Source organism: Eptesicus fuscus, chromosome 7 (genome assembly GCF_027574615.1).
Source record: "Eptesicus fuscus isolate TK198812 chromosome 7, DD_ASM_mEF_20220401, whole genome shotgun sequence".
Taxonomy (NCBI): Eukaryota; Metazoa; Chordata; class Mammalia; order Chiroptera; family Vespertilionidae; genus Eptesicus; species Eptesicus fuscus.
The window spans coordinates 64,456,356-64,471,215 of record NC_072479.1 but is presented as its reverse complement, the minus strand read 5'-3'; the positions used below and the strand labels follow the sequence as shown (position 1 = coordinate 64,471,215).

Here is a 14,860-nt window from a genome sequence, read left to right as displayed (position 1 = left end):
TTTTTTATGGATTATACAGAGCAAGGCAAAAGTAGGTTGACAGTTGTTCATATGGAAAATAATACAATAATTAATAAATAATACAAGAACAAACTCAGTTTCTTGTGCTTACAACTATAAACTTACTTTTGCCCCTTCCTGTATTGTCAAAGAAACCAGGAACCTGGACCTAAAAAAGCCTTGACTGCTTTCATTGTAACCTATAGACTCTCAGAATTCCCCCAGCATTTCTGAATTCCCCCAGGATCTATGTTAGATGTGGGCCTGGAGGATGGGCAAGACCTTTGCAGAGAACAGAACCAGTGACCTTGGTGACTGGACTTCCCAGAAAGAAGAATCAAGGAAGATAAGAAATTCTCTTCCTACCAAGTTAGTGGGTCTCCGCAATCCCCAGAAGTCCAGAATTGCTATAAATCAGTGACTACTAAGTGTCTCCCCTGCTATCCATAGGAAGTTAAGATTAGGGTTGCAGTCATGCTGATTATGCGGTACGTTGGCTTGGTGGGAGGTGCAGATGTTGTCCTATTCGTTCATTAGTTGCTAAACTACAAAGAGCCACATCTAAACTTTATGAAGAAGACCATGTTACCCAGAGATCTTGGAATGTGAGCTGGGCAAGATGAGCATGTTTGATGTATAGGAAGAGAAAGGAAAGGGATATTTGGGGAACAGCCTGTAGTAGAGACTATTGGTAATCACCAGTATCTGTTCTCCTTTCTTCCTCTTGGGCATATCACTGTCCCTGCTTTCCAGCCTTTTGCATCAAGGTAGAACCAGGCAACTAGCTTTCATCAATAGAATGTACATAGAAGTGTGTCTCCTTTGAACTGAGGTAGTCAAGAACCGGTATGCTTTCTCCATGCTTTTACTATGGTAATAAAGGATTTATGTAGATCGTGAATATTTTAATTAATAAATTTTATACTGTTGTACTAAGGACATCCTGCACCAATATCTAAAAATAGCTGGTACATAAGTGACTGAAAAATATTTGTTGAAAAAGAATGAGCAATCTGTGTCTTCCTCTGAATATTTTTTTAAAATATATTTTTATTGATTTTAGAGAGGAAGGGAGAGGGAGAGAGTGATAGAAACATCAATGATGAGAGAGAATCATTGATTGGCCGCCTCCTGCATGCCCCCTACTGGGGACTGAGCCCGCAACCCGGTCATGTGCCCCTGACTGGAATAGAACCGGGGTCCCTTCAGTCCACAGGCAGATGCTCTATCCACTGAGCCAAACCAGCTAGGACTCTCTGAATATTAATATGAATCGAATAGCTTAATTAACTATATTTTGTAGAAAACAGTAGTTATAAGCAAAACAAGAATAAGCCACAAGTAACAAGAGTGTAATGTGAGCCCATGTGAACACAGCTTAGCTATCATCTGAAAAAGATTTAATCTATACCAAAATTTTAGGTATGTTCAAGGACTTAAACTAAAATTGCTAATATAATTTTCCTGCACTGAATGACTGATGTAAAGAAGAGCTAGCCTAATTATTTGGCACATATTAATAAAATCTGCTTGAACTCATTCTTTCAAATATGTATTGAGAATTTCTTCTATACGCTGTATTGGATGCTAAAATAAATATCATCCCTACACTTAAATCTCCAAATGAGATACCAGTGTAGACAAATAAGTACAATTCAATATATTATGCATAAAATGTCCAGTGGTAGAACAAAGAAAGGCCTGGTCAGCTCTGTCTAGGAAAGAATAAGGTGGGAAGTGGGGGTCAAGGGGCAGGGAGAAAGGCTCAAAATGGATCTGGAAGGATGGGAGGCAGTTAAGGGAAAGACATTCTAGACAAAGCGTAAATAGAAATTCAAACAATTATGAAGATTAAAGTAAACCAACAATAGAATTAAACAAATGTTTCTAGAATTATATATTTCTTATCTCCTGTTCCTCCGTCCTTACCTCTCTTGGTTAATAGCCACAGGATTCTCTCTTGGTTAATAGCCACAGGATTCTCTCTTGGTTAATAGCCACAGGATCCATCGGTCATTTAAGTCAACGTCATTACGATTATTTGGTCTCCTCTTATGGTTTAAAATTCTAACGGACCTCCTAAAAGTTTGCTCAAGTTCAACACCATTGAAATTTTGATAAATTTTTGTTGTATATTGTTTGGGGCAGTGGGTTCCCCTCCCCCATCCCTGCAGAACTGTGACACCCAAAAATGTCTCCAAACATTGCCAAATGTCCCCTGGGGGACAAAACTGTCCCTAGTTGAGAGCCACTGTTCTACACAGTAGTGCACCTTCCATAGGCACCCACTCTTCTTCACCTCTAAAACCACATTACCTTAAGTGGCCTCTCTTCCTTACCCATAGGAGACTACAACAGTGGCTCTCAGTGACTCACTGCCTCCCTTGTATCCTACATGGTACTGCATAAGGAAAGACCCCTCCTAACACATTGAACTTACCTACCATCTTCAGTTTAAGCCCTCATCCTTCACAATGCATTTCAGTCTCTAACAATTGGATTTCAACCTCCCCTTTCACCCTACTTTTAGGCTGCACAGACTCACTATGTTTAGTCATCCTTCAAAGCCCAGTTGAGAAGCCTTCTCCAACACAGGTCTCATAACAATCTCAATCACTCCTTCCCCAAAGTTCACACAGCACGTTTTGTACTCCTCAACTATTTTCATTAAGTGTTTGTGTGCCTGGTGTCACGCTGTGGTGGCCCTGAGAATGCTGGGCATAATTGGTCAGGGGCCCCAGATGCTGGGTTTTGAAATCCATCATTCTAAGAGTCTACAGGTTACAACAAAAGCAGTCAAGGCTTTTTATAGTCCAAGTTACTGGTTTCTTTGACAATATAATCCCTCAAAAAAACCTAGTGTTTGTGCCCCAGCCATGGCTCCTAAGTGCTACACCAAGTCAGTGCCTGAGTATAGCAAGGCTGTAAGGGTAAACTCCTTCTTAGGAGGCATGGGACTCTTCTCCCAGCAAATTTAGCTTGAGGCATGCTTTGTTGAGCCTTACTTAGACTGCCCAGCAGCCTGGGGTGCTTCTAACTAACATTCTCATCATCTTTCTTCATCTATTTCAGACTTCATCATTCTCTTCTTACTTTCTCTAACACAGGCACATCCCCTAAATAAAGTCCTTGCATATCTGCTTCTAGAAAGACACAACTAACACTAAACTGTTAAAAGTAGAGGCATAAGAAAGTCTCCCTAACGTTGTTTGACTGAGCACATAAATTACTAAAGGAAGTCCCTATGCATTTTTCCAACAAAAAAAATATGAATATACAATGGCATGTGTAATGATCTGGAGCTATATTAATTCTTTGTAAACAGGAAGGTTTTTAAAAATAAAATTAGAATTTTCCCAGAATAGACAAAAACCAGTAAAGACACTGATAGTTTCCACACAATTATTTCTTGTCTGAACAAGAAGTTACTAGAGCAACTCAATAATCAGTCATCAGAGAGCATTAGTGTATGACATGCTGCAGAATGGTTCACACAAGGAACTTCAAAAAGTACACACAGCCCCTGTGAGCTACTCCGTGAGAATACTGCACAAGCCAGATGCAATGTCTGGTTTTATGACATCTGGAAACTGTTTCTTTCAACCAAAAAGATTGTATTGCTTTAAATCCCACCAAGAAATGGTGACGTTAACTGTCTAGGTGGTCAGCTTCGTCCCTGAGGGCCTTTGGAAGAAGGGAACCCACCGGGTAATATGAGAAGAGGGTGAGTAGAGCACAGGGAGTGTGGCCTCTGTATAGCATATGCATGCTGTAGTGACAACTATCCACCAAAAACACACCAACTTATTAAATACTGACCTCCACTTTGGCAAGAGTGTACCAACATTCGGAGATCAATAATATGACCATGAAAATGAAGTGTATAGCTGAATATAGGAACTATTAAGACCTGGTAACTATGCATTCTGTACCACTGGATATCAATGGACAAAAAACATAAAGTCTCACTAGCCATAACCTTACAGGTAATCCTAGGATTCAGCTCTATTTTCATATATGCTATAGATTTTAGAAATGTGTAAATAAATTTCTATTCAAAAATGTTTAAATTCTGTGATATATACTTATACTCTTAAGAAAAATATGGAGGTTTTAGAAAAGCAAACGTTATGCACACATGAAACAATTTCTGGCAGACTCTTAGCCCCTTCTGGTTCTTGGGCCCAAAACACTTAAGAGAACTAAACAATACTAGTCATGGTTCAGTAATTTAATGACAGAGAAAAACATGTAATTACCAAGACTTCTAAAAGTAGAAAACAATTAACCATATAGAAATCAAAAGAAAACACAGTTAACATGTTTGGGATTAAAGCAACATTAACAACTAAGTAGAACATACATATGTGTTGGGGTGTCAATTTTCTAAAATGGTTGCATTAAAGAGATATCTTAAAAATATTAATTTGTTTTTTATTCTTTTCCTCTAAAAGTCACATTCCTCAGCAGCCACCAAAGAAAGGAAAGGTAGATGCTACTTGAAGTAGAAAGCTGGAAAAAGTGGGTTAATAAATGAGATGTGAAAGAGGAAATGAGCATTTCTGTTCTTACAGCACCAGCCTGGGAGTGCACTAACTCAGACCTCCAACTGCTGGCGACACCACCCTGCCAAGCTCCAGTCCTGCAGAAAGGTCTGTGGGCTGCGCCCAACAGGGACCTTTGGTATACTCTCTGGAGAAACTCTAGGCAGACACTCGGACAGTCATTAAGCCCTGTGGCTTTGGGACAGGGGCCATTTTTCCCCCCCCCTACTGCAGGATTGGCTGGCACTGGCCCCAAATAGAGACTGTTTTGATCTGTTCTCCCAAGTCCTGGAAGCCCTGCCTTGATCAGCTCAGTTCCATAGGGTTGGGAGGGGAGGGAGTGCTGCTCAGAGCTGGGACCTTTGGAGCGTGTCTCCCTCAGAGGCTCTGGTCGGGACTCGGATGGACACTGGGTTATATGATTGGGGAACAGAGAGGTGGTAAAGTACTTGCCCCATTCTGGCAGGCTTGGCCGGTACCACCCCCAACAGGAGACTATTTTAATCTGTCCTCCCAAGTCCCAATGGCTCTGCCTTGCTGGGTTTGCTGCTGCAATGGGGACATCTGGCTGCACCCAACCTGAACCTGTGGTGTGCTCCTCCTGAGAAAGCTGGAACTGGAAACTCTGGCAGAGACTGGGTGGTATGGCTTTGGAATAGAAGCCACTTTCCCTTATTGAGTGCCTGACCACACTGCTCCCAAGTAGGGGACCCACTAGTCCCATCCTCCCAAACTAGGTCACCCCGCCCTATCAAGCTCATGCCTTGTGGAAGAATCTGTGGGTCATGGCCAGCCTGCCCACTCTACAGTCTTTCTTTGGACGGTTTTGGGGAAGTCCAGGCAACCTCAAGGGTGGCGGAGTAGCTGACTGGTGGAGATAGGTCAGGAAGCCTTGGACCTTTTATTGAACTAGAGGAAGCTGAACTCTGTACATGGCTTGGCCCTTCCCTCTCACACCCAGGCTCAATAGAGACAGCTATAAATAGTGAATAGCGTGGTAGCTCCAGACAGGCAGCCCAAGGCTGGTTATACACAGTATCTGACACCAACCTGTACTAGAACTCTGCCCAAGTAAACCCAGAACCAACACAACCAGTGGTAGGCTTCAGAACACACCAGAGCTTGACACAATCAGCCACACAAGCAGCACACCCAAAGGGGTAATTCTGGCAAGCACCAGACACTGCTGGGAATAACGCTGCCTCACAGGTGCAGCACCCACACAGCGATTCACACATGGTGATCGAGGTCTGTCCTTATAGTCAGCCAGCCTGAGGGTTAACTCCACCCATGAAAGAGCCAACAGCATTCAAGAATCAACTGCAACAGGAGGGTGCACATACGCCACACAAGAAACATTCCTTGGAGAACCTAGCTCGGGTAATCTCGAAGACTGCAGCACCGAGCCCTAAGAGACACCTACATCATAAAGCCATCATAACAAGTTTGAGAGTCATAGCAGATCTACCTAATACACAGAGTCAAACACAAAAAGACAGACAAACTGGGGAGACAAAGAAATATGCCCCAAATGAAAAAACAAGAGAAATCTCCAGAAAAAATAACGAAATGAAATGGAAGCAACGAAGATACCAGATGCAGAGTTTAAAACAATGGTTATATGGATGCTCAAGAACTTTAGGGGAAGAGTGGATGATATCAATGAGAACTTAAAGAGATAGTAAGAATTAAAAAGGACATAGAAACCGTAAGAACCAGTCAGAAATGAAGAACACAATATCTTAAATGAAGAATACACTAGAAGTAATCAACAGCAGGTTAGATGAAGCAGAGTATTCAATCAGCAATTTAGAGGACTAGATAATAGAAAATACCCAAGCAGAGCAACAACAACAAAAAAGTATTTTTTTAAAAAATGAGAAAAATCTAAGGGACCTTTGGAACAACATCAAGCATCACATCCACATCATAAGGGTACCAGAAAGAGAATAGAGTGAGCAAGGAATGGAGATTCTGTTTGAAGAAACAATGGCTGAAAATGTACCTAGCCTGGTGAAGAAAAATGATACACAAGTCCAGGAAGCACAGCGTCCCAAATAAGATGAACTCAAAGAGGCCCACACCAACTCATCATAATTAAAATGGCAAAGATTACAGATAAAGAAAGAAATTTTTAAGCTGCAAGAGAAAGACAGTTATCTACAAGGGACCTCCCATAAGGCTGTCAGGTGATTTCTCAACAGAAATATTTCAAGCCAGAAGGGAATGGCATGATATTCAAAGTGATGTAAAGGACCTACAACTAAAATTACTCTAACAGCAAGGCTATCATTTAAAACTAAAGAAGAAATAAAGAGCTTCCCAAACAAGCAAACAAACAAACAAAAAAGTAAAGGAGTTAATTACCACCAAACCAGTATTGCAAGAAATGTTAAGGGGCCTTCTTTAAGAAGAAGAATAAAAAAATGAAAGAGAAGAACATAAGTATAAAAAAATAAAATGGCCATAAGAAAGTACCTCTCAATAATTAGTTAAAATGTAAATTAATTAAATGTTTCAGTGAAAAGACATAGCATAGCTGAATAGATAACATGATATATGTGCTGTCTACAAGAGGCCCACCTCAGAACAAAAGATACATACAGACTGAAAGTGAAGCGATAGAAAAAGATATTCCATGAAAATGGAAATGAAAAACAAAAAACTGAGGTATCAATACTTACATTAGACAAAATATACTTTAAAACAAAGGTCTTAACAAGAGACAAAAGAGGTCACTATATAATACTAAAGGAATCAATCCAACAAGAGGATATAACCCTTGTAAACATATATACCCAACACAGGAGCACCTTAATATATAAAGTCTTTGTAGACATTAAGAGAGAGATCAATAGTAATAATATAGTCATAGTGGAGGGTTTTAATACTCCATTAACATCAGTGGATAGATCTTCCAGACCATTAAAAAAAAAGCACAGCAACCTTAAAAGACACACTAAACCAGATGGATTTAATTGATATTTACAGAATACTTCCTCCCAAAGCAGCAGAATATACATTCTTTTCAAGTCCACATGGAACATTCTCCAGGATAGACCACATGTTAGGACACAAAACAAGTCTTAATAAATTCAAGAAGATTGAAATCATATCAGACATATTCTCCAACCACAATGGTATGAAACCAGAAACCAATTACCATAAAAAAGGAAAAACACTCAAACATATGGGGGCTAAGTAACATGTTATTAAACAATAAATGGGTTAACAATAAGATCAAGAAAGAAACCAAAAGTTACCTTGAGAAAAATGAAAATGAACATACAATAACCCAAAATCTATGGGATACAGCAAAAGCAATCCTAAGAGGGAAATTCATAGCACTGCAGGCCTACCTCAAGAAACGAGAGAAATCTCAAATAAGTAATCTAACCCTATACTTAAAACAACTAGAAAAAGAACAACAAACAAAGCCCAGAATAAGTAGAAGGAAGGAAATAATAAAGATCAGAAAGGAAATAAATGAAATAGAGAATTTAAAAACACACACACAAAAGATCAATAAAACCAAGAGCTGGTTGTTTAAAAAGATAAACAAGATTGCCCTGACCAGTTTGGCTCAGTGGATGGAACGTCAGCCTGCAGACTGAAGGGTCCCAGGTTCGATTCCGGTCAAGGGCATGTACCTTGGTTGCGGGCACATCCCCAGGAGGAGGTGTGCAGGAGGCAGCTGATAGATGTTTCTCGCTCTCTATCCCTCTCCCTTCCTCTCTGTAAAAAATCAATAAAATATATTTTTTTTAAAAAGATAAACAAGATTGACTAACCTTTAACCAGTCTCAAAGAAAAAAAGAGAGCAGACTCAAATAAATAAAATCGGAAATGAAAAGGAGAAGAAGAAACAACGACATCACAAAATACAAAGAAATGTACGAAAATATTATAAACAACTATATGCCAAAAAATTGGATTGGACAACCTGGGTGAAATGGATAAATTTATAGAAGCATACAATCTTTCAAAACGGAATCAGAAAAAAAAAATCAGAAACTCTGAATAGACCAATTACAACTAATGGAATCGAAGCAGTAATGAAAAACTCCCCAAAACCAAAAGTTCTGGACCGAATGGCTTCACAGGAGAATTTTACCAAACATTCAAAGAAGAACTAACACTTCTCCTTCTCAAACTATTAAAAAAAAATTAAAAATGAAGGAAGACTCCCAAGCTCTTGAAATTAGGATAATGAGGCCAGCATTATCCTAATTTCAAAACCAAATAAAGACACTACAAAAAAAGAAAATTATAGGCCAATATCCTTGGTAAACTTAGTGCTAAATTCTTCAACAACAAATTACCTAATAGGATCCAGCAAGACATTAAAAAGACCCTACACACGATCAAGTGGGATTTTTTTCCAGGGATGCAAGATTGGTACAATATCCACAAATCAATAAGTGTGATACACCACATAAATAAAATGAAGAATAAAAACAACATGATCATATCAATAGATGCAGAAAAAGCATTTGCTAAAATCCAACACCCATTTTTTATAAATACTCTCAGCAAAGTGGGAAAAGAAGAAAAGTATCTTATCATAACAAAGGCCATATATGACAAATCCACAGCCAGCATCATACTCAATGGGCAAAAACTAAAAGTGTTTCCTTCAAGGTCAAGAATAAGACAAGGATGTCGGCTTTCACCACTCTTATGTGACATAGTACTGGAAGGTCTAGTCACGGCAATCAGACAAAAAGAAGAAATAAAAGGCATCCCAATTGAAAAGGAAGAAGTAAAACTGTCATTACTCACAAATCTTTAGAAAACCCTAAAGATTCCATTAAAAAAACAAACTACTAGAACTGATCAATGAATTCAGTAAATTAGCAGGATACAAAAATTAATATTCAGAAATCAGTGACATTTTTATACACCAAAAATGAACTATCAGAATGATAAATTAAGAAAACAATCCCATTTACAATTGCAATGACAACAAAAAATAAAGAAGCCAGAAAAAAAATGTAACCAAGGAGGTAAAAGACCTATACTCAAAATAAGAGAATATGAAGAAATTGAGGAAGATATAAATAAATGGAAGCATATACTGTGTTCATGGATAGGAAGAATGAATATCTTAAAAGGTGATACTACCCCCAAATGATCTATAGGTTCAACACAATTCCTATTAAAATGCCAATGGTATATCTCAGAAAACTAGAATTAACATTCCAAAAATTTATATGGAAACACAAAGACACCAAACTAGCCTCAGTAATCTTGAGAAAGAAGAACAAAGTTGGAGATCACAATACTGGATATTAAGCTACAAGGTCATAGTAATCAAAACAGCTTGGTACTGGCATAAAAACAGACATATAATTCCATAGAACAGAATAACCCACACCTTTAAGGTCAATTAATATTTGACAGAGGAGGCAAAATTACACAATGGAGTAAAGACAGTCTCTTCAATAAATGGTGTTGGGAAAATTGGACAGACACATGCAAAAAATGAAACTAGACCACCTTCTTACACCATCCCAAGAATAAAGTAAAAATTGATTAAATACTTAAACATAAGTTGTAAAGCCATAAAAATCATATAAGAAAATATAGGCAGTAAAATCTCCAAACATTTCTTGTAGCAATATTTTTTCTGATATATCTCCTCAAAGGAAACAAAAGAAAAAAATAACTAAATGGGACTACATCAAACTAAACAGTTTTTGCACAGCAAAGGAAACCATCAGCAAAATGAAAAGACAACCCACTGATGGGAGAGCATATTTGCCAATGATACATATGATAAGGAGGTAATTTCCAAAATGTATAAAGAATTTCTACAACTCAACATCAAAAAAACAAACAGTCCAATTAAAAAATGGGCAAGGGACCTAAATAGACACTTGTCCAAAGAGGATATACAGATGACCAACAGACATATGAAAAGATGTTTAATGTCACTAATCATCAGAGAAATGCATGTTGAAACCACAATAAGAGATCACCTCATGACTCAGAATGGTATCATCAATAAATCAACAAACAAGTGCTGGTGAGGATGTGGAATAAGGAAAACTTTGTGCACTGTTGGTGGGAATGCATATTAGTGCAGGCACTGTGTAAAACATAGAAGTTTCCTCAAAAAATTCAAAATGGAACTGCCTTATGACACGGCAATTTCACTTCTGGGAATAAACCTGAAGAAATCCAAAACAGTACTTCGAAGAAATATATGCACCCCTATGTTCCTTACAAACTTATTTGGAATAGCCAAGATTTGGAATCAGCACAAGAGCTTATCAGTAGATGAGTGGATAAAAAAAGCTGTGGTTCATTTACACAATGGAATACTTTGTGGTCATAAAAAAGGAAATCTTAATTTACCTTTTGCGGAAGCATGGATGGACCTGAAGAGTATTGTGCTAAGTGAAACAAGCCAGTCAGAGAAAAACGAATATCATATGATATCAGTTACATGTGGAATCTAATGACCAAAAAAACAAAATAGAAACAGAATCATAGATACAGAGAACTAACTGACTGCTGTCAGAGGGCAAGAGGGTTGGAAGAGCTGGGTGAAAGAGTTGAAGGGATTAAGCAAAAAGAAAAAGAAAAAAAACCCTCATAGACACAGGCAATAGTATGGTGATTGCCAGGGAAAGAGTGGGGATGAGGGTAAAGAGGGGATAAATGGTAGTGGAAAGAAACTTGAGTTTGGGTGGTGAGTGCACGATACGGTATACTGATGACGTGTTACAGATTGTACACTTGAAATCTGTACAGTTATTTTTTTTCAATTCATCTTTATTTTTGAAAGTATTACAGGTATCCCCTTTGGTTTTTGTCCTCATTGGCCCCTTCAACCTGCACCAGCCTCTCCCAGGCATTCACCACACTATTGTGTCCATGGGTTATGCATATATGCGTAAGTTCCCAGGTTAATCACTCCCCACCCACCCCTCCACCCCTGCTGCCTTCCTTCTGAAATTCATCAGTCCATTCCATGCTTCTATGTCTCTGGGTCTATTTTGTTCATCAGTTTATTTTGTTCATTGGATTCCACATGAGTGAGATCATGTGAGATCTGTATGGTTTTATTAATCAACTAGAGGCCTGATGCACAAAATTCGTGCAAGAGAGGGCCTTCCTTCCCCCAGCTGCCGGCACCGGCTTCCCTCTGGCACCCAGGACCCCAGCTTCCCTCGCAGCCCTGGCTTCGTCTGGAAGGTCGCCCAGAAGGATGTCCAGTCTAATTAGCATCTTACGCTTTTATTATTATAGATGTCACCTCCAACAAATTCAATTAAAGAGAAAAAAAAACACATATTAACCATGTCAAATTTGTGGTAGTAAATATAGAATTTTCTAGAAAAGCTAAACATTAATTTGAAAGGTTCTATGAAAGAGAATATTTTTATTTCCTTTGCCGTATAAGTAGCCATGTAAATATTAATGTTTCTGCCGTTTTTATGTTGCAAGCATTTTACATTTATCCACAGAAGAAAGAAAATTGTTGAAGTCATTCCATGTAAATGTAGCTCAAGAAAACAGCATGAAAAAGACCAAAGAGACTTTCCAAATTTATTTAGTAATGACCTATTCACACCCAGAAAGACATCTTACATCAATTAACCTGAGAGGAAGTATTACATGTGGCCTGGTGAGCACTATTATCCATTTATTTTACTTAATTAAAGAATAAACAGTGTTGATGTTCTACAATTATTCTTTTAAAATTTGTTCCAAAAAAGAAAAAGCTAAACTACTTGTGAAGAACACTAGAATCCTATAGTCAAAGTCCTAGTGGTTGTCTCTTCTTGAACATGTATTTATTGGAGGAGTTAATGATGAAGTGAGCTCAGATGTTTTAATAGAAGTGTTATTTACCTTGGGTTCCATGAACTCGGATGGGAAAGTATTACATCTTTATTTTTACTAACCTCTGATACCTAACATTTCCTAAAAGTATGATTGGAGGTAAAAACCACAGACATTGTTACTTTGTTACCAATAAACCGATACTTCTGTATTACATTAGACTTGATGTAGCTATCTGGATCTTTTATAGTCATCACCACTGGAAAAGAATTGTAGTAAACAGACCCCTCCCAATAGATATTGAATGAATTCTTAAAGAAGTATACATCGCAGCACCACAAATTGTAATAGTTGTAACATTTTGATTACTGTTAGTATTTACAAGGGAGCCAATTAGATCATTTTAACTGTGTAAAATAACATATGACTTATTATTTTAGGAGAATTTAGAGAAGATGTTTCCCCAGACTGAAGAAAATCATGGCAAAAAGATTTACAATCTGTTTTAGAGGGAGAGAAACAAAATACTGGGTTCCATGTGTTTCATTTCATTTCCTCTCTCCCCACAATAAGGTTTTTCTTACAAAGTCTCCATCTTTTACTCTTGTCTCACTCTAATGACCATTTGCTGGCACCAGGCCACTGTAGATACTCCACTCTATTTTGTTTAATGCAATGTACTTAAACAGTCAGATTCAACCTCTTCCCTATTCTGTACTGCACCGATTGATGAGCATCCACCTACTACTGAAAACCCACTCTTCCTTTCAAACCTTCTCGTTATATGTGTACATTCTTTTCCTTCCATCAGCCTAAAACTTAAAGAACAAACTTAAGTCCAGGAGGTTCTGCCTCAACAGATGGTCAGGAATGGATGTGTCGGAGTGAAAACCACACTTCCCTCGTACCAGAGGCCATACGGCCACTCCCTGACTCACTCACTGGGCCTCTCTCTGTCTGACACTTCCAAGAGTCTTCTCAGCTTTTCACAGTAGAGTTCATTTTGCCCAGCAGGTAGACATGCTGTTCTTCCAAGCCCCTCACTGCAGGAAGGAGCGGCCTCTGGCTTGGGTTCACTTAGGTGTTAATCCCTCCAGTGACCCCCTCTGATCTCTTGGGTCACCAACCACTAACTCAGAAAAACCCATTACATGGCTGCCTGCATGGAGCCTTGAGACTGGATCTCAAGAAGACGTCAAAGGACCGGAGGGCGCTTACCAGGCCTCCACAGAGGCTGAAGACCGCTACGTGATCCTCCCGGGCATTGACCTGGCCCCGATAGAAGCAGTGGCGCAAGCCGGGGGACACCGCCTGGCTCTCCGCCCCGCGCGCGGGGGCTCCCAAGTGCACCTCCGTGTAGCTTTCGGCCAGGAAGGCCGCGTCCGCGCTCAGGTTCAGCTGGAACAGCTGCCCGTAGGCGCTGATTCGGTAGTGGGTCCTGAACGGCGTGGGCTCGGGCGCCTCCGAGCTGCGCTTCCTCCGACTGAAGTGATGGCTCTGAGGGAACACTTCGCCGAACTCATTGACCCGCGCGGGGGTCACCACTTCGTACGAGGCCAGTGTCCTCACCAGCGCTTCTGCAACCACAGTGAAATGGCCATTGAGCGCCTCCCCCCCCCCCCCCACACACACACACACACACACGTGTTTCCAACTCCAACCCCCAAACGTCTTCAACCAAACGTCCCCACCAAAGGTCCCAGGTCCCAACTCCCCATAACACCCTGGAGCGCGACAAATGCACACAGGATGGCGAGCGCGCGCGCGCGCACAAACACACACGTGTGCTCTGTGAGTGTGAACCCCCGGCTTTCCCACACCCGCGACTGGCTTCACCCTCCCCAGGCAAAGACCCTGACGCTCAAGGCCCTGAGCAGCCCACCTCCTTCCCCAAGCCTCTCCGCTTTCCCCTCGGCCCCCGCCAACTCGTGCCTGAGGGGCGCACGTGCCCCCCTGCCCCACGCGCCCTCCTGCCCCCACGCGCCCCCGCCGCATGGTCCCCGGAGGGAGTCCTGTCCCCCGCGCACGATTCCTCGAAACCCGACCCAGCGACAACCTCCCGGGATGCTTGGGAGGCCGACTGACCCGGGAGCCTCCGGAGCCCCCGCAGAGCCAGGGTTCCCCCAAGGGGCTCAGCCGCTCACTCCCCCCAGCTCCGTCCGGGGGTCCCACTCAGGCCCTCGCCCCCACCTCGCTGCTGGCGGCGCCGCGCGGTGACCTTACCTTGCCTGGGGTGGAAGTGAACTTCCCAGGACCTGGTGATGAAGAGCGAGAGCTGGTAGAGCAGCCCCGCCAGCCACTTGGCCACCCGCATGGTTCCACCCGGGAGATCCCTGCCCGGGAGGCCAACCCCAGCCAGCCGGCTGCCCCCGCGCTCCGGCGCCTCTCCTCCCTCTCGCCCGCCGCTCTCCGCGCCGGCCGCCGCGGCGCCTCAGCAGCCTCCCGAGCAGCAGCCCCGGCCCCGGGCCGGCCCGTCTCGCCACACCGCCAGCCTCCGCTCCCTGAGCCGCTGCTTCATCGCA

At 41.3% G+C, this 14,860-nt stretch overlaps 1 protein-coding gene across 1 annotated transcript in view; it reads right to left on the bottom strand.

Annotated features, from left to right (window-relative positions):
- ADAMTS20 (ADAM metallopeptidase with thrombospondin type 1 motif 20) overlaps positions 1 to 14,652 on the bottom strand; it is a 176,770-nt gene extending 162,118 nt beyond the window's left edge. Inside the window, exons 1-2 of the mRNA XM_054718477.1 lie at positions 14,562 to 14,652; positions 13,557 to 13,915 (exon numbers count right to left, since the gene is read on the bottom strand). Coding sequence (XP_054574452.1) covers positions 13,557 to 13,915; positions 14,562 to 14,652 — 450 coding nt within the window. The remainder of the gene's footprint in view (positions 1 to 13,556; positions 13,916 to 14,561) is intronic.
- Between the last annotated feature and the right edge of the window lie 208 nt (positions 14,653 to 14,860).